The sequence below is a fragment of the Rhinolophus hipposideros genome, assembly GCF_964194185.1.
Source record: "Rhinolophus hipposideros genome assembly, chromosome: 12".
Classification (NCBI taxonomy): domain Eukaryota; kingdom Metazoa; phylum Chordata; class Mammalia; order Chiroptera; family Rhinolophidae; genus Rhinolophus; species Rhinolophus hipposideros.
The window spans coordinates 61,345,041-61,369,097 of NC_138058.1; the positions used below are offsets into that span (position 1 = coordinate 61,345,041).

General features: G+C 53.4%; 2 protein-coding genes across 4 annotated transcripts in view; one reads left to right on the plus strand and one right to left on the minus strand.

Annotated features, from left to right (window-relative positions):
• ADCY3 (adenylate cyclase 3) overlaps positions 1-24,057 on the plus strand; it is a 72,106-nt gene that overhangs the window by 38,333 nt on the left and 9,716 nt on the right. For both annotated transcript variants that reach the window (XM_081068991.1, XM_081068992.1), the window contains exons 3-11: positions 13,800-13,930; positions 14,452-14,563; positions 14,735-14,862; positions 15,977-16,135; positions 17,019-17,196; positions 19,791-19,919; positions 21,528-21,670; positions 21,812-21,973; positions 23,315-23,402. In XM_081068991.1, coding sequence (XP_080925117.1) covers positions 13,800-13,930; positions 14,452-14,563; positions 14,735-14,862; positions 15,977-16,135; positions 17,019-17,196; positions 19,791-19,919; positions 21,528-21,670; positions 21,812-21,973; positions 23,315-23,402 — 1,230 coding nt within the window. The remainder of the gene's footprint in view (positions 1-13,799; positions 13,931-14,451; positions 14,564-14,734; positions 14,863-15,976; positions 16,136-17,018; positions 17,197-19,790; positions 19,920-21,527; positions 21,671-21,811; positions 21,974-23,314; positions 23,403-24,057) is intronic.
• The window catches only part of CENPO (centromere protein O), a 29,267-nt gene continuing 22,366 nt past the window's right edge, over positions 17,157-24,057 (minus strand). Inside the window, exon 7 of one of the 2 annotated variants that reach the window (XM_081068997.1) lies at positions 17,157-17,209. The gene's annotated coding sequence lies outside the window, so the exon portion shown is untranslated. Of the gene's footprint in view, positions 17,210-21,788; positions 23,715-24,057 lie in introns of those variants that run through there. The other variant, XM_081068996.1, reaches the window with a different exon arrangement.

A 24,057-nucleotide genomic window follows, 5' to 3' on the forward strand; every position in this document is an offset into this window, starting at 1 on the left:
GGACGTGGCTCCCGTTGAAGGAGCCATTTTGAGTTCGGTGCCACACCACACCACTCGTGTACTCACAGTGCTTTGTTTGAAAATTCCCAATTAAAAAAGTTCTCAGTATAAGCTTTGCAGAGGAGGGCTCCGAACAGAATTTAGTTTTCAGGGTCCGTGTCTCACTTTTTGTTTTGTCGGCATGTATTACATTTATCTTGTTTCCTAAACTGCCTTGGGAGGAAGCCCAGTTGAGCAGAGGGGAAGGCCTACCATGGTGGTGGGGTGACCTCCAGCAGGACAGTCTCCTGCCTGGGCCTCATGCCCTTCAGCTAGACGACAAGGCTGGGGGTGAGCTGGCTTTGGGGATCCCATCCCGGATCCTCTGATTCTGTTCTCTTTGCTGCTGTCACCTGCCTCGGAGGTTGTACTGTCCTTTGTGAAGATGACCAACCTCTGCTAATGGCAGGCAACTCCCTGATGGGTGGGCCACTAGCTACCAGCCCCTGGAAGGTGCAAAGCAGCGCTGGGCCTTCGTGCACAGGCTTCCCTTTCTGCTTTGTCACCAGGGCGGGCATGTCCAGCTTGTCAAAGGGTGCTTCGCGATGAGGGAGCGTGTGGGTAATGAAAAGACGACGGTGTCAGCTTGGCTGCGTAAACCTACCCGCTCTCGGCTCCTCCCCTGCAGGCAGTGGGCCTGACCACTCTGAGTCCTTGTGGCTTTAAAGCTCTGTGCGGGGAGCCGGGCACGCAGGGGCTCTCTTTGCATCTGCCGAGCACATCTCTAACCCTAGGCAGTCCGATGGCATTTACCCATGACGCAGGGCCGCCAAGGTAGACTCCGTCCAGCTCCCCTCTGCTCCACCGGGTGTGAGGGTGGAGCAGGAGGCCCAGAGGAAGGAACTGGAGTTGTTTTTCTTTATTCCCATGTGACCATCCTCCAGGGTTTAGTTGGGGACCTAGAGGGTTGCTAAGCGCCCCACCTGCCACCTGGCAACAGCAGGCATCCAGGAAATCCACTCAGTGCACACCTGTCACCAGGTACAAACTACAGAATTATGAGCCTTTCTGAACCACATACTCACAACTACTTCCCGGGGAGTGGGATGTGGTCGGAGGAGGATGTGGGAGAGGATGGGGGGACGACAGGGGACTCGGCGAGGCCTGCACTTCCCTCCAGATGACATTGGGTTAGGTCAGTCATCCTCCTCCTTCAGGGAAGAGAGGCTCCAGAGGGGAGGACGCTGTGGCCGCCACCTGGGGGAGAGCCCAGGGCTGACGTGCGGGGTTCTCGGTCAGCAGACCATTCACTGTTACCGGGCCCCAGTGAGGGCCCGTGGGCCAGGTCATCACCACCCATGGGGCCCTGCAGTGCATGGTGCAGGGGACTCTGGGTGGTTGTCGGTTCAGTTTCTGGGGGGAGGGATGCATGGATGTTACAGCTGCTTTACTCGGCCTCTCCTGCTCAAACCCAACACCCAGGATCACCTTTGACCAGGGATGGCATTTCTTCTTCGTGCTGGAGTCTTTCCCTAGTGGGTGACCTATGCCCTTCAGCAGGTCTCAGAGGGAAGAACCGCCCATTTACCATGAAAGTCAGACTTCTCTCTTGGGAGCCCCAGAGCTTGGGACTCTGGAATGCTGCCATCACATGAGCTCAGCTTCAGTTCTTGTCTTTCTGAATGTCCGTCCTCTCTGACCTCTGCCCCAGCCTGCTTCACTGTTCCCTCCAAGACCTTTTACTGTGAGGATAAGACAGAATAATTTTGACCTTGAACCCTGTTCTTATGGGAGCTTGGTAGGGGAGAGGGGAGTCAGGTGGGTGCGGGGATGGAGAGAGAGGTGAGGAGAGAGAGAAGTCAGCTCCCTATCTGGCCTGAGGTTGGACTTCTAGTGTCAACCCTCAAAATGCCCGCTGTTGTCTTTGCAATAGTGAGGGTGGGGCAGGCGCCCTGTCTCCTGGGGAACCCGTGAGAGAGGAGAGGAGGCTGGGGTGGGAGGAGTGTGTGCTCCCACCTCCCCACAGCAGTTCTGTCTCTTAGCTCCTTGTGTGCTGGCCACACACATCTTCGTGGTATCAGTACCTGGGGTAGAGGGCAAACCCACTGTCCACTTGACAGGACCCACAGAGGAACCCCGCCTGACATGGGCCTCAAAAGACACTTGCTGTCCTGACTTCTTCACAGAACCAATCACGAATATATCCAATATTTTTCAGTTTTGTTTTAGCCTTGAATGCCTCTTGATTGGAGAAAAGCCAGAAGGTGAGTCTCCCATGGTGTGAAGTAGGAATTAGTGCTTCTGTTGGTTCCAGCTCCCACCTCTTGGATTTCACAGGATGTTCTTCATTCTACCATTCCAGGATTTAGCAAAACAGATCCACATTTTAGATAATGCAAGTGACTCAAAAGACACTTGCTGTCCTGACTTCTTCACAGAACCAATCACGAATACATCCAATATTTTTCAGTTTTGTTTTAGCCTTGAATGCCTCTTGATTGGAGAAAAGCCAGAAGGTGAGTCTCCCATGGTGTGAAGTAGGAATTAGTGCTTCTGTTGGTTCCAGCTCCCACCTCTTGGATTTCACAGGATGTTCTTCATTCTACCATTCCAGGATTTAGCAAAACAGATCCACATTTTAGATAATGCAAGTGATGAGCCCACAGAGGTCAGGTTGTTCTGATGCCATGGAGGCTCCTGGCAGGGAGAGCACGTTTGCTGTGTCAGGACACTGGCACTGGTGGCCATGACAGTCCTGCTGACGGGCCCATGTGTGGGCTGTGTGACCTTGAGCTGACTCCTTGAGGGCTCCAGAGAGTTGTAAGCCCTTGCCCTGTCCTCCAGCATTTTTCTCTCCAAGCAATTGCAGAGTCTACTGTCCATGGCTGGGTCACCAGGGCTGTGATGCCCCCGCCTTTATCTGGCTCTGAGCATGAAGTTTAGTTTTTGGGGTAGTTTATTGAACACTTACTTTGTGCCAAGCCCGAGGCTGCGATTTTACTGAATTATCTCATGTAATCGTCACAACAAACCTAGAAGGGGAGTTGACAACCCTCGCTGCTGGTGAGGGCTTCCATTCTCCCATTAACTAGGAGAAGCAGGTGAGCTGTCCTCGGACCACATCTGGTCTGTGGGTATGTTTTGTTGGACCTGCCTAGAGTTTTAAAAATTTCTAATACTTAAAAGTATGGACATTCTGTATAAAAACTTGTATTTCAGACTGCCTTGGAAAATGGGAAGATCTGACAACAGGGCGCAGACCACTTGCATTCACGTCCTAGCTAGGCCACTTACCTGCCACGTGACCTTGAATCAATCACGTATGCCCTTTGAGCCCCAGTTTCTTTGTCAGAAGAAGACTGTCAAAATGTCTAAAAGAAAGCACTCAATGCCACAGATATTTCTGGCACTCCTGGCACTGGGGATACAGTTGTAAGCAGGACAGATTTTAGTGGGGTAGATGGATATTAAACAAAGGAGTATGTGCTGTGTTAGGAGGTAGGGATGGCAAAGCAGGGGAAAGAGCCCGGGGAATGCCCGGGGCGGAGGGAGCTTGCTGTTCATATCATGTGGCCAGAACAGGCCTTCTGATAAGATGAGATTTGAGCAGTGAGGCAGTGAGGGTGTGAGGCATGCAGTGTTCAGAGAGATGAGCAGTAAGTGCAAAGGCCCGGAAGTATGTTCACAGGCTATCAAGGTGGCAAGTGCAGATGCAACAGAAGTAAGCAGATGAGAGGTAGGAGGTGAAGCAGGGAGGTGATGGGGGGCAGATCCTACAGCATCTTGGAAGGACCTTGGCTTTTCCCCTGAGCGAGTTGGGAGACATTGGAGGGTTGTAGGTTTTACACGGATCAGTCTGGCTGCTGGTGGAGACAGCAGTGGAAGTAGGGAGACCAGTTAGAAGCTATGCAGTCATTTCAGTGAGAGAAGGTAGTGAGGCAGACCAGGATGGAGGTGATGAGGGGGAAGGAGGAGTCTGGATATATTTTGAAGGCAGAGCCAACAGGGTTTAGTGCTGGGTGGAATGGAAGGAGGGAGTGTGGAAAGTCAACGGTGGCTCTTAGGGTTTTATCCTGGAAGCAACAGGAAGGGCGTGGTTGCTACAGAGATGGGGAAGATAGTGGTTTGGGGGGGTTGTCAGAACAAGTTTGAGATGTCTCGTAGACTTTCAGAAGCGTTAGATGGGACACACTCAGGCGGTCTCAATTTCGTGCTTTTTTTGTGCATACGTCTGATGGGTTGGAGGGCCTGTGCCTCCATTTGCAGACCCCCCACCCTCATGTGCCCTGCCTGGGTGAGGCTCTGTCCCTAGAGAACCCTGCCTCATAGCATGCCAGAGAGCTCAGCAAAAGTTGGCACCGAACAGCCCTGGGGAACCTCAGGTTCACATTTATGGCTTCTACCCAAGAATAAGAGGTGATGTTTTACCAAGTGCCATGCATGAGTCCAAAACCTGCCCCCACCCGCTCTTCTGTCCCAGAGGCACTCAGGGCCTTCCCAGAAGCCAGCCAGCAGGCTCAGAGAGGGAAGCACTGGGTAGAAATTCCAGTCTCTGCAGCAACAGCCACAGCATATCAGCCAGTCCCCTCTGTGCCCTGGTCTGCATGGTTGGGAATATGGTGTGATGGACCCAGATTGGCTAAAGCATCATGGGACAGTAGAACCCAGAGGATCTGGCCGGGCCACACCTGGAATAAGTTACAATCATGTGACTGTTAAATACACAGCGAGAAAGAAGTCTGTGAGTGCAGTGAATGTGAATGGGCCGGGGGAAGACAACGAAGGAGGGGGCGGTCAGCATTCGGGCTGCAGAGACTCTTAGAAGTATGTTCAGAGTTGGATGTAGAAAATGTGATGGAGGTGGATTCTCGGGTGGCTTTTCAAGACAGGGAGGGGAACTGGCAAATGTGTGGTGGGGAGACTGAAGTCTTGATCCGAGTGGAAGGCAGAGGTGGGGTTAGTGAGAAGTGAGGTGGGGGCAGAAGGACAGGGGTGATGAAGTGTGAGGCATGGTGACAAAATCCCCATTCGAGGACTGTTCTTGGTCCCTCGTGTGGAAAACACTGGAGTCAGGGGACCCGCCAGAAACTGGTTTGGGGCTGGGCTGGAGTGGTGGCTGGGGGAGTGTGTAGTGGGTAAGGGAAGGTGGGAGCGGCATTTGGAAGAAACTGGCAAGATTTACTGCTCCATTGGGAGGAGCAAAGGGAGTGAGGCCAAAGCACCATAAACCCTTCAGGGTGGAGATTTCGTGTGTTTAACTTGCTGGGGCCTTCGTGCCTGGGGTTCATTGAGCTGCTGCTTTCGTGTCAAGGACGGAAGCAGGTGGTGTGTGCCTCCCACACGGACACTGCAGCTCCTACCCCACCCCGCTGATCACAGATGTGACCTCAGTGCTCCAGCAGCTGCTCACTGTCCCTCAGTGTTGCCACGCACGCTATACTTAACTGCTACAGTGTTCTAGAGCTGCTCTGTCCGAGATGGTAGCCAGTAGCTATGTGAGGCTATTAAGTTAATGGAAGTTTAAAAATTAAAAATCAGTTCCTCCGTTGCAGTAGCCACATTTCCTGTGTTCAGTAGCTACGTGTGGGTAGTAGCTACCATACTGGACAGCACAGATTCTAGAATATTAAATGTGGCTGCAGAAAGTTCTGTTAGTTCTTTTCTAGAGGGTGATGCTTGTCCCTCGGGCCATATCTCCTAGTTGACAGCTCATTAACTCACCAAACCTCTAAGGAGCACCTGCTTTGTGCCAAGCACGCTTGGTGAGGGGCCCAGATACAATGCACATGGCCTTTGGGCCCAAAGGGCTGTCTCCTGAGATTGCAGTCAACTTGGCTCTCGTCTCTGGAGACTGACTGCACGGGCTTCCAGGTAAGTGACCAGAAGTACCACACACTTAGTGTCCCCTCTCCCTCTCTAGTGGGGTGAGAGTTCTGGGCTGACCTTGGGTCTGTGTGATTTCTGTACTGTTCAAGGTGACATGGCCTGGTGGTGGTTTGTGAGTCTGGCTCCCCTACCACTGAGATTAAGCGTGGCTCTGCTTCCCTCTGGAAGCCCATCCACCTTGGAGACTCCGGGCATGCTGGCTTGGAGCCTGTTCTCACACTGGAGGGTCTTATTTAAAGATTGCTTGTTTTATTGAGTTACACAGGCTCTCCCTCCGTGAACTCCCACAGCCTTTGGCTGAAGAAGCAAAGCACTCCTGCCCCTGAGACCAGTCACTGAGTGTGACTTTGACTGCCCTGCCCATCTGAGCTCCTGAGAGTGCTGTTTACCGTTGACCTTCCCAGCATTTAGCTTGGAGATGTGCATAGATGACCAGTGACTGTTCTTTGAGTGACTGAGGTTGTGACCATGTCTTCTGGATGAGGGTAGCATGTGTGGACCCCTAGTCTAAATGGCAACTGCCTGCCACATGCACAGAGTTGCCAGATGTCACCTGTTGTGGCTGCTGGGGCTCTGGCCTCCCGGGGCTAGTAGGCCAGCTCCTCCTCCTCTTCATTTCCTTCCTCCTGTGCCTTCTCTGCTCGGGTGGTCAGGCCAGGTTGGACACCTAGTGTGGTCCAGTGACCTTATAACTTCCAAGTGGTCTGGAAGCTCCAAGAGTCTGGATAAATCAGGACAAGAGCAGACATGTTTGTGGACAGCTGTGAGTCTGCTAGCAGCCTGTGATGGGTTGTAGTGACATGTAATTTGTGTGTGTGTGTGTGGGGGGGGTACACAGCACATATGTAGGGCACACAGGGCCTACACAAGGACGCACACATCCTCAGACAAGCTGACTTCACACACACACACGGCCACCTGGGCACTGCCTGTGTCTCTCTCCACTTAAGCCTCCCTCCGTCTGCCCCTTGTACAAGGATGGTGTAGAAACTTAGCTTCTCATCAGCCAAGCTCATTTCTCCGAGTCCCTGCCGGCCATCTTGCTGTAATTAACTCCTGAACGCCTCATCAGAGTGTCAGCTGTAACAACTCAGGGCCCCTGGGAGCCGAGCTGGCCTCCTTCCTCTGCCCCGTCCTGAGCCAGGGAGAAGGCGAGGCTCTGCATGAGTCATGGCTGAGAAGGGGCTTGACTGGTTCCTTCCCAGTGCTGGGCTGAGTCCATGCTGACAGCCGCCCCAGCCACAGACAGCTCACCTGAGAGCCCAGCAAATAACTTTCTACAGATGAGAGCGCACCCCAGGTCAGAGGCCGAGCACCCTGCCCCTGGATGCTGTGGTCTCTTCTCCCGGGGCTCAGGACACCAGCCAGTCCCCTGCCCCACCCCAGGTCTGCTCACCGCCTGGGCAGGCCTGGGGTGCTTCTTCCCAGGATCTGGGCGGTTTTTCCTCTACCCAGAAAGCAGACTAAAGACTTTCAGCATTTTTTCTTTTTCTTTCTGGACTTTGTTTGGTTCTTTGCCCAGAGAGGGTCAGGGCCTTGACTTTCATTACTGTGTGTTTGTAGGATAACCATCAAAGCATTGGGGGGCTGGGGAGAGGCTATGTGAAGCAGTTCCCTGCCTTCTTCCTCTGTGTGGAGCCACGTCTCAGGGCCTCAGGCCTCGACTTCCAGAATTTGGCAGGGTCCCCTTTGCTCTGGGCCTGCCTTCCGGCCTGTGGTGACTCCCTCCTGTGGCCTTCTCACGCAGTGTCAGGAAGGGGTTCACCACCTCTCAGGGCAGCGCATTCTTTATTTGAACTGTTTTGACTTTTAGAAAATTCTTCCTCCTCTGGAGGCGACGATCTGTTCCCTGGCAGGCTTCCCTCATTAGCTCTCTCTCTCGTGGGGCCCCCAGAGCAAGGCTCACCCCGTTTCCATACAACAGCTTCCCTCGGACTTGAAGAATTTTCTGGGGTGCCTCCGAGCCCTCCCTTCTCCGGGCTGATTCCCAGGCCCTCAGATCCCCGCCCTCATGCTCCCCTCACCTCGTGGTCCACCCATGAAGGCCTAGGTGATCTGTTTCCTTGTGGGGAAGGGCCCAGCAGGTCCACCCCCTCCTCTTTCAGGACCCTTAACTTCTGTTAAGGGCCAAAGGGCTTATTTAGGCTCCCTTTATGCTCTGAATTTATTTAGAATCGAGTACCATCTCAGATGGTTAAACTTTTATCCCCAGTCTTGATACATTATGCCTCTCCCATTCTGTTTTCTTGTACTTGGTTTTGGGGACTCAAATAGAAGTTATTACATTTACGCTTTTAAATTTCATCCTGTGTACTTTCCCAGATCACTCAGTAGTGAAATCCAAATTAACTGATGATCCTAGTGACATGCCCTACATTTTATAAACACAACCTCTGTATCTTCTGAAGTTTTCCGTCTGGAAGAATTTGAGCATTTTGAACAGAGAAAGGAGGCCTAAGAGATCACCCGTTTGACACATGAGGAACCATGTACAAAGGGACAAAGCGCACGCCCAAGGTCACTGGGCCTTAGCAGCCTAACCCCAGCTCAGTGACCTCTGCTCTACTTCCTAAAGCCTCGGATGATGAGGTCACACCTCTTCTCTTTGACAAGCTTTTTAATATTTTTAAAATACTTTGTCACTTCAGCGAAGCCACCTTAGGAATTAGTCATTATTATCTTCCTATCTGTCTCTTCAACCTCCAACGGATATTCCTTCTTTTGGCCCAGACCAGACCATCAGATTTTAAAAGTAGCTTTAAGGTAAGGAAATGTCATTTGCGTACATCCAGTTTTCTGGAAAACTTCCACCCATCACTGAAAGTCATAGTCCAAAAGTGAAGGAGCCACATGCCAGAACTTCAGGGCACTGCACGCCTAAAAAGGCACAGTCCTGAGAAAGGTGGCGTCGGTGACCCCTGTCATTTTTAGAAAGGAGAGATGACACGAAGGGGTCATACATGAAGTTGATCACAAAAATTCATGTGGTCATGAATAATAAGCATTAGAATTCAAAATACCAGTTTTAAAGAGATGGGGTACCAGTTGTAATTCAGTTTTGAAAACGGCATTACAAAAAAACTAATTGTAAAACTAAAAAAGGGTTCAAGGAAAATAAAAATAAAATGTTATCTAAATTGTAGAACGCCCTCCCGCCACGTCCTGCCGCCTTCTGTTAGTTTGTGACAAACTTTGATCACAGCTTCCTCTACTTCCAGTTCTTTTGGGTTTTGATCGTCAGCAGTTCCTAGTTTTCCAAGAGGAACCTGGGTGAACACTGGACCTCTGCTTCTGACGGTGTGAGTCCAAGTTTCTGGAGGTGTGTAGCCCTTTCCACCTTCCTCACTGCTCTCCAGTCCACTGGCTTTGAGTTTCAAGAATTTTGCTTTTTTCTGGTCCTCAGCTGAAGGACGGTTTTGCCTCCGGCTCAGACATAGCGTTGAAGGCAGGGGTCTCTAGCAGTGAGCTTGGCAGGCAGGATCTTGGTCTGGGAGTAATAGTCAGCCTCTCCCTTCACACAGCCATGACTGCGTCCTTCCCCTCAGTTTTCCATCCTTCAAATCCTTCTCTTCAAGTGCTCCTACAGTGGGGCTTCCAGACTTAGTGCGACATGAACCGCATCAGCCTGTGAGGAGGAGAGGGGGAACTGAGGCTCAGGGAAGAGGCGTGGCCCGCCAGGGTCTGTCAGGTATAGAGCCAGCTTGAACCCAGGCCTCAGCCACAAGTCCACCTCCCTCTCTCCCTCAGCAGCTGCCTCCACTCAGCCTGCTCTCCCTGGTACCCAGAGGTGGTCTGGGTTGCCGCCTGGGCCACCATGCTGAAGCCCCCCCCTGAGGTCTCAGCCAGGTCCTCTTCGGCAAGCAGGACCCACCTCAGGAGTAGCTGACCAGATCTCCCCACACAACACCATGGGGGTTCCAGTGAGTGGGCTCGCCCCCAGAAGAGCCCTGATAGGAATTTCTCGAGCAGTATTGCCAGGTCCTAACTAGATAAGGTTTGGGTACCTCTGTGCCTTCACTCTATAGCAGAACAACATCCAGTGCAGTCTGTTTGCCTGGTGAGTTGCTATTTTCATGAGAACTGCCGAAAGCAGCCAGCCAGGGCGATTGTTCTGTCACCTGGTTTCCTAAGAGGGTCACTGCCTCCCCCCGTTTTGCTGTGGCACTGGGGTCTCCTCCTTGCTTTGTAACTGGCCATTGGCTGCCCTGCTCAGGTTCTATCCAAAAGGAGTCTGGAGCCAGCCTAATAGCCTTGTAAGGATCTTCTTTCTAAGAAAACTGGTTGTTATGGACAAGCTGGGGTCAGGGTCACCGCTGGAGGCAACAGGAAGTTTTATGTTTATTTCCAGTCTAAAAAGTATTTTTAAAAAGAAGCAGCAGCTGTATACCAACCATAGAGCATTTTGAAAAAACATTTAAAGCTTTCTCTTAATTCCATCCCCCAAATTAAATTGTGCTTTTCTCATTTGCACCCACCTGTCCTTCTGCCTTTAGATGTGCAGATACCCAGCATCACCTTCATAGAATACAATTCTGTGTCCTGCTTTTCTCTCACATTCTTGTTGCAACAGTTTTCATCAAGATCATTTTTAAGGTCGCATAATCTTCCATCCAAAGGACGTCACAATTTAATTAATCACTTGCCGGGCATTTGGACTGTTTAGTTTTTTCTGCAAGTGTAAGTGATGCTGCAATGAAGTTCTTTATGCACATGTATCTTTTTACTTCTTTTGGATTATTTCCATTGGATAAATTCCCAGGAGAGCCATTAAAGGGTCAGAGGCTTGGAACATTCTTATGACTCCCGAAACGTATAGCAACTACTATTTTTGGACGAGTGGGCTCTGCCTCTGTGCTGGGGAGACCATGCCACATCGCTCGTGCTGGGCCCCTGCGAGGCTGAGACTGCTCTGGTGGCCCCTCTCCCCTCCAGCCCTATGACTCCTGTGCCCCCTGGTGGGACCCGCCAGACAAGTGTACCTCGATCCCACCCTCCTTCCTTCCTTCTCCAAGAATACATTTGAGGTATTGGGGTCTTTAACCGGGACGCAGAATGGATGTCAGGGACCCACTGTGTATATGAGCATTTGTTTAGAAGATCCGTCGTTAACATCACACACTTCTAAAAGGGATCCAGGAAAAGGCTTGGAATCTCTGAAATATAAGGGCAGATACGGTCAGCATCAGTCAAGTTGGTGAGGGTGAAAAGGAGGACGAGCAGCCCTGGGTAGGGCCGGGGTGGCATGTGAGGTGGGAGTTGAAGGGTGTGGGTGGAGGTGGCGAGAAGGAACTTGTCTACAGCAGCCGGGCCATGGAGGAGAGCAGGGGAGACGGGACCAGAAAGGCAGGTGTGCGCCGTAGTGAGGACGGCCTTGGGTGCTGTGGAGCCACGCGAGGTGGATTGGAGAGGAGGAGCCTGGTCGTGACACAAATCCTGGGGTTGTGATGTGGGCCTGGAGGGCAGCTGGCAGGGGAGGGTGGCCCCTCCTTCACTGCCCACTCGGCCACTTTCCTCCCTTTGACCTCCGCCTACTAGAATGTTCTTTCCTGGCCAGTCCCTTGGCAGCTGCCTATTGCGATCCATTCTCATCTGTCAAATTGTCCTTTCTTCTCTGTACGCCTACTTCTTACTTAAAACTCGCTTTATCAGAATGAGGTAAGGGGCCTTCTGCCTGCTTAACCTCTTGAGGTTGACTATAAAGTTTCCGTAAACCACACGAGTAGATTGGTAGCCTTCATTGATGACCACGGCCTCTTTCTTGTTATTTTAAAAATTGACACTTACTGATTTTCTGCTTTCGGAATTCACTTATGCTCTTCGAAAAAAGTTACAGAAAGATATAATGCAAAAAGCGACAATTCCCCACATCCTACCCCCGAGCTGAGCTCATGGCCTCGTCACTGCTGTCAGTTCCGAGGCTGCCATCTTCGTCAGGGCTGAACCGACTGCGTCTGCTGCTGCCTTTATCCTGCCTTAGCTGACAGCCTTGGAGCCGGGCTGTGCCAGAAGGAGGCCGGGCTTGTTTTCAGGGACGTTGGGACTGCGGTTGGGGCATGGAGCACCTCACAGGACTGGACTGGGTTCTGTCCCTGAGGTTCCCCAGGAGCCCAGAGAAGCTTTTCTGAGGAGGAGACTGAGAGGGGGGCAAGGCCTGGCCGGGTGGGCTCTGGCTGCCCGGCTGCAGCAGGGAGGCCAGCACAGCACTGCCTTTCCTAATCCTCGAGGTCCCACGGCCCCTCCTTGCCACACACAAGAGGCTGAGTGGCCTCTTCCCCAGCCTGGCAGGCCTTCCCACACTCCTCACATCTGCCTCTGCCTCCCCTTAGCACACCTGGGGACGGGGAGGCAGAGTGAGGCTGAGACTTGAATGGAAGCCCTGGCCGAGTGACCAAAGGGGTTTTCCGTTGACCCTGGGTGTCCCACTGGAACTCTTAATCTGTAAATCTGTGGTGAGCTTCAAAGCCTAGAGGAAGTTTAGGCCTTGTCTTTCTGATACACCTGCTGTCTTGAGGCCCTCAGTAACATGTCAGGTGACACAAGAATAGCTAATATACTGAGCACTTGTGTGCAGGCGCTGTTCTAAGTGCTTTACGGTAATGAGTCACTTAGGCCTCCTGTTCTACCAACGAGGACACCAAGGCACAGGGAAGTCTAGTCATTGCCTGGTATCATGTGGTCACTGAGTGGCAGGGCAGAGAGCCCAGGCTCTTAACCACCGGCCCTCCTATCCTGCCCCGTGGCACCGACAAGGGCTGCCCACAGGGTGGGTTGGGAGCCCCGGGTTCCTGCCCCAGCCCCCGTGCTCACTGCTGCCTCCCACCAACCCTTCTACCCTCGGGACTCTGGCAGCTCTGTTCCGAGGCTGCCTCTGAGAGTGGCAGTGCCTCGGATCTCTGGCCTGAAAATCGTCCCGGAGGCTCATCTTCCCAAGCCGAAAGTTTCTTTTCTCCATGTGCCTGGTTTAATTGGGTTCCAGGGGAAGTCCTGAGATCCTCTGTGGTGGGCTCCCCTCCCCACACAGTGGGGGCCCCTGTGTCCCTCACACTCCCTCTGCTCTGCCAGCAGGGTCCTGGGAGACCTGGCTGCTGCTTCCTGGGCTCAGGTGAAACCAGGGAGGGCACACGGAGATTATTGTGGCTTGTCATTCCTGAGCTGTAATGATGCCATTCGAGAGGTTTCTAACAGTGGCCATTGCTGGAAACGGGAGAACAATAGTAAGAACCACTGTCAGTGCTTCAGGGTGGATCCTGTGCCAGCCACGCTGGGCAGAGGCAGGATGTGCCTCATTATCACCGTGCGATTCACTGCAAGAAAGAGGAGTGATTTTCCCCATGAAAACAGAGATGGGTGACGGGGCCTCCCTGCGGTGCAGTGGTGAGCAGGCGGGGGCCCTGGTCTGCAGACTGTCCTGGTGGAGAGTGGAGGGCTGCCCTACAGCAAACCACCAGGGGAGCTGAGGCCCTGCCCTCTGGCTGGTCGGGGAGATCGGGGTTGAGAGGGCCTGGTACGACACCAGATTGTTGGGGGCTCTTGGCTGCCCACCCACAGGAGAGGTCCTGCTCTCCAGGACACACAGTGCAAGCGCAGAGGAGAGTGGGTCCACGCAGGAACGCTCACACTTCTGTGGCATGGGGGACGCCTTGGAGGCACCAAGCCACGCCTGGATTTCTTCCCAAGTTCCTGATTCCCGTCGGTGCGCTGAAGATGCTCTGGCCACAACCCTGAGCCTTCTCAGTGTGAGGAGCTGCCTTTCCTGGGCCTCCGGCTGCTTCCCAAGGCAGGGTCTGCGCTCAGGCCTCGGCCAGGCATCAGCTGGTTCCTGGCTGACATCTGTCACCAGACTCAGTGTTTCTTCCCGGCAGTATTTGAACTTGCCCCTGGAAGAGGACAGGCAGACCCAGCATTCCTCACTAACCCTCTCCTTCCTCCCACAGGAGAACCTGATGCTTTCCATCCTGCCCAAGCACGTGGCTGATGAGATGCTGAAGGACATGAAGAAGGACGAGAGCCAGAAAGACCAGCAGCAGTTCAACACCATGTACATGTACCGCCATGAGAACGTCAGGTGTGCCAGCGGAGGGCACAGGAGCCCAGAGCAGGACGGGGTGGGGCTCTGTGGGGTCGAGAGTTTTCCCGGGGACTAGAAGCACAGCCCTCCCACAGTGTGAGCCCCCACTGCGGGAGCCGCCTTGCTGATGGACGGGCTGAGATGTCCTGTAGGCCACGTGGTCCAGCCCCATCGTGGCACAGACGTCACCCAGAGCAGGGAAGGGACATCCAGGAGGCCGCCCAGCCATTCAGGGCCAGCACTGGGCTCAAACCATGTCCTTCCAGGAAGGATGCCTTCATCCTGGAGCAGGAGAGTGAGGCAGCGTGGGGAAGGCGGGCCCGTAGAGGGAAGTCTGCGGGGTTAGCGCTGTCAGAGCCCTGAATTCAGTCTGGAAGTGCCAGGGTCTCACTGCGTTGGGGCTTGAGCAAGGACCTGTCCTGCCCTGATCCTGGCTGCCATGGGTGGGGGTCAGGAGCTGGCAGTGGTGTCACACGTGTGGCTGGAGCCTCACTGCCGGTGGCCTCCCTGCTCTGCAGCATCCTCTTCGCGGACATTGTGGGCTTCACCCAGCTGTCCTCTGCCTGCAGTGCCCAGGAGCTCGTGAAGCTGCTCAATGAGCTCTTTGCCCGTTTTGACAAGCTGGCGGCCGTGAGTACCCCAACCCTCACCCAGCTCTCCAGCTGGGGTCCGCCCTCGTGGCCTGCGCCTGGCCCTCCCAGGCCCCACGGATCCCTCCCATCTGTCCTTCCTGTGCTTTCTTTGCCACTCCTCCCTGCTGAAGAGGGACAGGGGATCACAGCCCCTGCCCTGCCGTTTCAGAAATACCACCAGCTGCGGATTAAGATCCTGGGCGACTGTTACTACTGCATCTGTGGCCTGCCTGACTACCGGGAGGACCACGCTGTCTGCTCCATCCTCATGGGGCTCGCGATGGTGGAGGCCATCTCGTAAGTGGGTGCCTCTGAGGGAGGGGGCGCCTGAGCCCGTGGGAGAAGCAGGCCTCTCCTGCAGGTCTCATGGTGGGCCCAGAACCCCCGGGCCCCTTTGGAGGGATCTGTTCAGGCGTGCAGCACGGGATGTAGTGATGTGATGTGGGTTGTGGCATTGGTTAGCAGGTCGCTTAGTCCCCAGCTCTGGGAAGGAGGGTCCTGGCTTACTTTCCTTATAGCTGAGGGAAACTGCAACACTTCCACAGCCTCTGAGGGGTGCTTTTCCAGCCTTAGTCCACACTATTGTTTTCTTCTGGAAGTTGCAGTCATCATGGAATTCATCATGCCACCTCACATTTGCATTTTCCTCCAGGTGTTCCCTCTTCTTTTCTCAGGGTTCTCTCACGTGACCCTCCAAGGCAGATAGGCTCCAGGGTCACCATGCCCATCTGCCATATTAGAAAGCCAAGGTACAGCAGGGAAGTGACTCTGCTGAGGTCACCAGACATCTGGGGTGGCAGGACGGGACTAGAACCCTGGCCTCTGAGCGCCTGCCTCCACCCCCATGAGCTCCCCACACTCTTGCCCATTTTTGTTACCACTGCAGGTGGGCTTAGAGACCCTAACCCACTGTGGACCCTCCTGTCCTCTCAGGGTCTCTGGTGGGCGCTCCCTCTGGTATTGGCCTGGAGACAAATGCTGCCTCTCCTCCAGAGGGCGGTAGCTCAGGATTAGAGACTTTCACCTCCACTCCCCTCACCATCAGGCACAGTTCTGAATTTCCTGTTTGTCTCTTCCTGGAGTTCTCAAGTGAGGAGCTGTGCCCCTCGGCACATGCAGCACCCAGCATAGTGCTGGGCACATGCTAGACACTCAGTGAAAAAGCACCTGCACGAGTAAACAAACGGGTACTTGGAAGAGAGCAATTGGAGGTTCCTCGGGGGGGCGAGTGCCGGGGGCAGAGTCACTGCGTACTCAGCTCAAAGGCAGGCAGAAAGCTGTGGGGCATCTAGTCAGCCCCTGGGTCCGGAAGGGAAGAAAGTTTGTGCAGGATTCCTTGTGCAGGGGGAGGGGCCTGGCACCTGCTGAGGGCGCGCCCCGAGCCCTCCTCCTCTGTGTGTGTGCCTGGCAGGTACGTGCGGGAGAAGACGAAGACCGGGGTGGACATGCGTGTGGGGGTGCACACGGGCACTGTGCTGGGGGGCGTCCTGGGCCAGAAGCGCTGGCAGTACGACGTGTGGTCGACCGACGTCACGGTGGCCAACAAAATGGAGGCTGGTGGCATCCCTGGGTGAGCGAGTGTTACTTCCCAGTGGGCAGGTGTGGGCAGCCCATCCTTCCTTCAGGACTGTGGCCTGGACAGGGGACAGGGGACAGAGGGACCCCTTCCAACCAGCAGAATTCCTCTTCGGGGTGCCTGCGTCCTGGGCCTGACGTTGGCTGTGGCCTCTCCTGCCTGCCCTCTGCAGCAGTCTGTCCTCTCGTCCCCTTTACCCACGTGTGCGGCTGCCTGGGCTCTTCACCGGTGTGGCTACGCCAGTCGGTATGCCCCGTCTCCCCCAAGGGCGTTATTACTAGTGACAGGCGCCGAGGCAGCGATCCGCAGTTCTTCCAATGCACCTGTGCGTCTCCCCCGAGTTGTCACAGAGTCAGCACGTCGGGTGGGGCAGGCCCCGTCCTCAGGGTGCACAGGCTGAGGACACACTGCAGTCTTCCCTGCTGGGTGAGGGACCCTCCCGCAAAGACAGTCACAGTTCTCTCCCTCAGTGGGGACTCCCCAGAAGTGGGTTCATTTCCCCCCAACAGTAGGTGTTGCAACCAAGGATCCTGCAAGGTGGGCAATAACTGGACCGTATCACTTCAGAGTGCAGAGCAGACGTCTAAGTTCCTTTTCTCACTCGATACTCTGAGCAGCCTGTGAGGACATTTATTGTCTTACGTGTGTTTAACACTGAGGCTCAGAGAGGGGCAGGTGCCGTGCTGCCCTCCAGGACTGCCGTCGCTGCTCGTGGTGGCAGCACCTCTCACTGCCCCCACCTGGCCTCTGCTTCACCTGCCCAGACACACAGGCCTGAGCAGCAGCCTGGTCCAGCCGCTGTCCGCTGACTGTCTCCAGGGGTTGGGTGAGGGCTGCCCTCTGGCCTGTGCTCACGGCCTCTCTGGCTGCAATGCAGGCGCGTTCACATCTCCCAGAGCACCTTGGACTGCCTGAAAGGAGAGTTTGATGTGGAACCAGGCGATGGGGGCAGCCGCTGCGATTATCTTGATGAAAAGGGCATCGAAACCTACCTCGTCATTGCATCCAAGCCAGAGGTGAAGAAAACGGCCACTCAAAATGGCCTCAACAGCTCGGTGAGTCCTCCACCTGGATTAGGGGGATGGAAAGGGAGGGATTAAAGGAGAGATTGCAGAAGAGCTGACAGGACTTGACAGTGGCTGAATCTGAGAGGTGAGGCGCAGGTTGGAATAAAAGTGATTCCAAGTCCTGTTGAGCAGGCGGCTAGCGGTAGCCTCCTTTCAGAGGGCAAGCTGGTCTCTGGGGGAGATAGTGCATCTAATTCAAGGCAAGTGAAAAACAAGGGGACTGCAGTTTATCCTGACAACGTCCGGAAGGGGAGGCCACTGAAAATGTGTAAGTGGAGCTCAGAAGAGTGGCTGGCTTGGGGATTAAGGTCCCCTGCATGGAGGAAGCAGGTGAAGCACAGGAGTGCCATGAACACGTAGGGACAGAGAGCACAGCAGAGGGAGGGTGCCGAGGAGGCAGTCATGGAGGAGAGGAGAACCGTGTCCCCTCCTTCTCACCTCTGCCACCCTCCCCGTGCCCTGGCGAGGCTCTTCACTCATTTTTAGCCTCATTCACTTAAAAGATGGAACCATGATATCTCACTGTGTTAATCTCAGTTCTTTAATGATGGGTAAGGCTGAACACGTCTAATGTGGCTTTTAGCCAGGGGGTTTTCTTCTGAGAATTGCATATGTGTATCTAAATGTTGAGGGTGCCCGCCCACCTCTGATTTGTAGGAGCTCTTACAAGAGAAATGAGCCCTTTGTCATATGACATTCATCAAATATTTATTAGGCATCCCTACCTGCCAACACTGGTACATCTCTCTCAGGGAACGTAAAAGTTCAGCTGCTGTAGGTGATTCTGGCTGTCTTCCCTACAAGGCTGTGTAGCAACTGTGAGCCCCCAGTATGCGTGGGGAAGGACACTGCTTGTCACAACTCTCATGAGCTCACATGATTAGCTTCACAATTGTTTAGGAAGTCTCCAGCTCAAGATGGACTTGGAGAGGGCAGTATTCACAGAGCACCTAACCTGCTCTACAGTCCCTGAGTCCCAAGTGCTAATGCATGAAAATGTTAAGTGAGACAGGGAGGATCATGGGAAGAAATAGGGAAAGTGATGAGTTGCTTGTCTGGAAGTCATAGGAGCAAATACAATTGCATTTGCAGAAATCTCTCCCCTGGTTTAGTTGAATAAACTGATAAGGAGAATGTGAGGAGAATTATCACCATGAATCATTTCCAATGTGTTTAAAAGCTTCCATACCTCTCCTATCTATACTAACCTTGTTGTCAGTCTCATTGCCTTAAGTGCCACCTCTGACAACTCCCACATTTAGACTTTAGCCCCAGCCAGCTTCCCTGCACTCATTGGACAGCCACTTGTAAATCTCTCTTTGTGTATGTAATAGGCAGCTGAGTTAATAGGCCCACAGCCGAGCTCCTGACCCTCTTCACCATAAAACCTGCCCTTGCCTCAGTCTCTCCATCTCAGTCAGTGGCAACTGCATTCTTAACTGCTCAGCCAAAAGCTTTGAAGACATCCTTGACCCCTCTTACTATCCACAAGCAAGTTCTGTTGACCCTTCCTGCAAGATAAGAGCTCTATTCTCCCTCCTTTTCACACCCCCACAATTCCCATTCACATCCAAGCCACAGTCATCTTGTGTAGGATTACTGCAGTAATGCCCCAGTCAGTCACCCTCTTCTGTCCTTGCTCTGCTGTCTTTTCAACACAGCAGTCAAAGTGATCTTGCTAATATGTTAAGTGAAATCATGTCACTCCCATCTCCGTGACAGCCGAAGTCCTACAGAGGTCAAGAAGACCCATTAACAGCGAGACCCTCACCAACCGTGCCCATTCCACTCACTCTGCTCCAGCAGCACTGGCCTCTGGGCTGTTGCTCAGGCAGTCCAGGCATACACCTGTTCCAGGACCTTTGCACTGGCTGCTCCCTCTTCCTGGAACCCCCATCCCCAGAGAGCTGTATGATTTGCTCCTTCTGGTCTTTACTTGAATGTCACCTTCATGGTGACACGTCTCCTGACCACCCCTTCATAGTCACACTCTGCAACGATCCCTGTGCCCCCTTTCCACTTTGTCTTTCTCCAGAGCATTTTCTCCGTATGTACTGTAATAACTTATTTTGCTGTTGTCTGCCTTTCCTCACTAGAATGTGAGCTTTCAAGGTCAGGACATTTTGTCTGTATCCCCGGGAGTTAGAACAGTTCCTGTCACATAGTAGGTACTCAGTGCTTATTAAATGAATGAATGAACTGTTTCCCTGTTATAGTGTTCAACTTATTGTCAAGGAAAAATATGAATCATTGAGGAAATTGGTTTATGAAATGTATTCAGACGTTTGGGAGGCATTTGACAGGGCTCTACACCAAAAAGACTTCTGTGAATCACTGTGTCATTGAGTTACCCTTTTAGAAATAAGGGGAATAATAGGACAAGTTTTAATAGTAGAAATTAATACTAGAAAATTAGAGCATTTAAAAATTAACGTTCTGAAGGAGGAATTGAGTGGTGAAATTTCTAAGTCTACAAGGCTTCTAAACTCTGGTGAGTATCCGGACTGACAGAGACCACCCACAGGCGGGGTGAGCAGCTGGCAGCGTCTGGGGTCCCTGACAGCCTCTCCTTTCCACTGCAGGCCCTGCCCAATGGAGCACCAACTTCCTCAAAGCCCAGCTCCCCTGCCCTCATTGGGACCAAGGAGCCCAATGGGAGTGTCCATACCAACGGCTCCACATCAGAGGAGCCCGAGGACCAAGATGGCCAGGTATGTGCGGGGCTGGGGGCCAGGATGTGGGTAGAGGGGTGGGGAGGCAGAAGTTGCCACAGGAAGAGTCCCGTGCTCCGCTCCTTTTTGGCAGAAACGCTGGGCAGGTCACCTCCCCCCAAAGCCCGGCCCCACTGTTCCCTCATCAATTACATGGGATGGGGGTGGGTAAGGTCAAAAGAGGGGTCACTTCTGAGGCCTTGCCTAGGCCTGATGTCCCAGAATCCTGTAGATATGTGGGCAGTGAGGTCATCCATGGAAAATTCTACAGGATCCGAGACTGTTTTGAAAGTGAAAATTCAGGGTTGAGCTCCCCTCTCTGGTTAGATTCCACATGTCCCATGCACAGATGCGGGATTTCTAAAGGAATTAGCATGCTCCCCACCCCCACTGCCCAGAAAAGGGTCCCTCTCGGGAGAGCACCCAGGGTCTGTCCATTACTAAAGAGCTTCCTGAGTGGGGTCACTGACAGCAGCAACTGCTCCGAGACAGGAATGCCTTGCTGGGGTTGCTGTGAGCTGGTGGGCAGGGCTGCCCGTCTCACTGCGAGGGGCAGAGTTGCCCCTGATGCCTTGAGATCTGGGCCTGGAGCATAAGACAGACAGGGCTGGAAGACAGGGCTTTTCTTAAGTGCCACAACATTCAGTCCCTTTCCCGTGTCACTGATTTTCCTGAAAGTGGAAATACAGACTCGATGTAACTCTAACAGAAAGGACACAGAGTTTCAGCAGCCTGTGATATTTTTGTATCTTCACAATTAGCCAGTGTCACACTGCTTCAGGATATGCTCCCTGGTATTGGAAGAGACCATCCACATCATTTTATGGAGAAGGAAATGGGTGGGGCTGGTGGAACATGAATTAGATGGGGTCAAACTGTCACCCAGTGGCCCACCTAACCTTAAGACCAGGGTATCTTGATTCTGGTTTCCAGGTACTCTTGGGCCCATACAGATGGTTCTGACATGCCCAGTCTTGATTCTTAATTGGACTTACGGCTGCATAATCAGAGTCTGGACTCCTATTTTTGGAGTTGATGCTTTGCCTTTGTAATTGGGAATAAAAATGGTAGCGCCACCTAGCCCCACCACCCCACTAGTGACAAGGACATTACTTTCTGTCCCATCACTTTCCCTCTCAGGTCTTCCTCCCCAAGATGAACCAGATGTGAGCTCCTTTAAGAACTCTCTGAAGCCCTAGGGTTGGGGGTCATTCCCATCCCTGAGGGTGCTGATGTACATGTGTGTGCCACCCCCATCCTCGTAGCCGGATGTGCCAGGCCTGAGCTGACCCAGCAGTCGTCTCAAACTCCCAGGTCTCCCACTTGGGAGCCAGGTGGCTGTTCTCTCACAACGCTGCCATTAGTGGGTGACCACTGCAGAGCTCATTAGGGGCCACAGCCCCTAGGACCCAGAGTCCCAGGGAAATCAGGAGGGATTGTGGCTCTGGGTCTAGACTGACAGCACCAGGGAGACTTTTCCTGGAAAATGGTTTCTAGAGCCAAGGGGTCAGTCCTGGAGAGTGTGATGCACCCCACCCCCCATCCTTCCCCAACTCCTCCCTGCACTTCATCCCACCTGCCCCCCAACTCTGCCGCACTGCCTTGTAGGCTGACAACCCCTCATTCCCCAACCCTCGCCGGAGGCTGCGCCTTCAGGACCTGGCTGATCGCGTGGTGGACGCCTCTGAGGATGAGTATGAGCTCAACCAGCTGCTCAACGAGGCCTTGCTCGAGCGCGAGTCGGCCCAGGTGTAAGTGGTCCTCACACCCTGGCCCGAGGCCCCTCAGCACGTGCCTTGTCAGGCCGACTCAAGCTCAGGAATTAGTCACCTTAAATATGAGGCCGAGGCAGAGGTGGCGTTTGTGTTTCACAGGGCTTGTTTCCACCACAGAGTGAAGAAGAGAAACACCTTCCTCTTATCCATGAGGTTCATGGACCCCGAGATGGAAACCCGCTACTCGGTGGAGAAGGAAAAGCAGAGTGGGGCGGCCTTCAGCTGTTCCTGCGTGGTCCTGCTCTGCACGGCTCTGGTCGAGATCCTCATTGACCCCTGGTGAGTGGGGCATTGCAGGAGCCCCCAGGCCTGAGGATGGGGGCGCCTCAGCTGGAGCCTGACGTAGGGTGGCTCTGGGACAAGGGGACACTCAACTTCAGTCAGCAAGGCTGATCTGGCTCCTCTTCTTGGCTCTTCTTAGTAAAGATAGATTTTAGGCTCTGGGCACAGACGGATAGCTCTAACTCAGCAGCAGGCCGTCTGGTGCAAGGGCGTGTTCTGGAGTCCTTGCCCCACCTGCTGAAGCCCAGCTGAGGCGCCCTAGCCAATCAGCAGCTCCCTCCTGCTCAGGGGCGGCCCATCCGAAAGGAGCAGGTGTGGAGCCAGGCTCCTGTTACAGCTGGGGAATGCCAGACAGCCTTGGCCTCAGCCCAGTGGTCCTGGGTTCTGGACGTGGTTTCCACGCCTAGTTGTATGACCTCGGACACTCACTGTGGGTTCCTGGAGCACCAGTTTACTCATCCGTAAGGCCAAAGCTGCTGCTGATAAACATCTGAGGATAACAATACCTGTCCTGCCTAACTCTTAGTGTTGTCAGGATCAAATTTCACTCCTTCACTTCACAAATGTTTACTGTCTACTTCATGCCTGGGGCTGAGGTCTCGGGATGTAGCAATGGACACAACATACAAAAATCCTCACTCTAGTGGGACTTACATTCTAGAAGGGGAAGACAGACATAGGCAATTAAGTAATCAAAATACGTATGCAGACGGGGTGAGCGCCGTGGATCAACGTCAAGTGAGGGAGATGGGGACGCTGGTGGTGAGCTGAGCTTTGTTTTGCTTGCATTTTTATATAGAATGCTCAGAGCAGGCTTCACTGCCAGGGTGACAGTTCAGGAAAGACCTGAAGGAGGAGTAAGAGGCCACGGAGAATCAGCCACTGGATCAGCAACACTTAGGTTTCAGGGGCTCTTGGCAAGAGCATTGAGTGGAGTGAAACCAAATGGGAATGGGTGTGAGACAGCAAGTTTCTCAGAGTTCACGAGACAGATGTGGAAGGACCTCGTCAAGTGTAAGGCTGTGCAGATGTCAAAGGGTAATTAGCAGCACTTGGAAGTGAGGGAGCGCTGCTCCGTATGCTCTCCCTCCATCATCGCTACGTGGCAGCATGCTTATTTCTAAGGATCTCTTCCCGGATTTTTGCTGGGCCCTTCTCTGGGAAATGTCCTGGCCAACAGTTACGGCTGGGAGGGTCAGATGGGACTTTGTAGGTACAGGCTTGTGCCTTTCTTACATCAAGGGCCTGCCTTCGGCCTCCTTTCCTTTACTCTCCTAACCCCTCACCCAATCTCACTGTTCCCTCTGGTCCCCTCACTGTCATCTGTCTCCGTGACAGGCTAATGACAAACTATGTGACCTTCGTGGTTGGCGAGGTTCTGCTTCTGATCCTGACGATCTGCTCACTGGCTGCCATCTTTCCCCGGGTAAGAAGCACTTTTCCTTCTGGCCCAGAAGCCCCCTGGAAGTGAGTGTCATTTCCCGTGAAAGTGGATACTGATGGAGTTATGCTGCCTATCAGATCCTTACAAATAGATTACAAATCTTCTGTTAGGATGGTTCAGGCCTTTATCCATTCAGTCATTCATTGACGTCAGCAGAGCGCGCACTTTGGGTTGGACTGGGGTGAGCTCTGATGCTGGCACATGCATGGGCGCACAACCAGAGTCTAGATGTGCGAACGTGTGAAGAGCAGTGCGGGTCCAGCTGGAAGGTGGGTTGGCTCTGACTGAAGGACACTGAAATCCAGACAAAAGTATTAAGACTTACTTCTGTAAGCACTGGGATGCCTTGTGGTTTTTGATTAGAACAACAGGGAAAAGTACTGTTTTAGGAAAATTAATCTGGCACATGTCTTGCCAGGTAACTTGGAGGAGTTAGGTATACTGACCTGGGAAAGGCAGGAGTAGCCAAAGAGCCCTGAAAGCTCTTCCCTGACTTGGCCTTGTCACATGGAGACAGGGAGAGAGCTATTGCTGGCTGGCGCTGCCGACAGCCTCCAGGGCTGGTCCTGTGTCTTCTAGGCAAAGGGTTCTGCTATCTGGAAGCCGTGGTATTAACTTAGTATGTCAAGTAGGCATG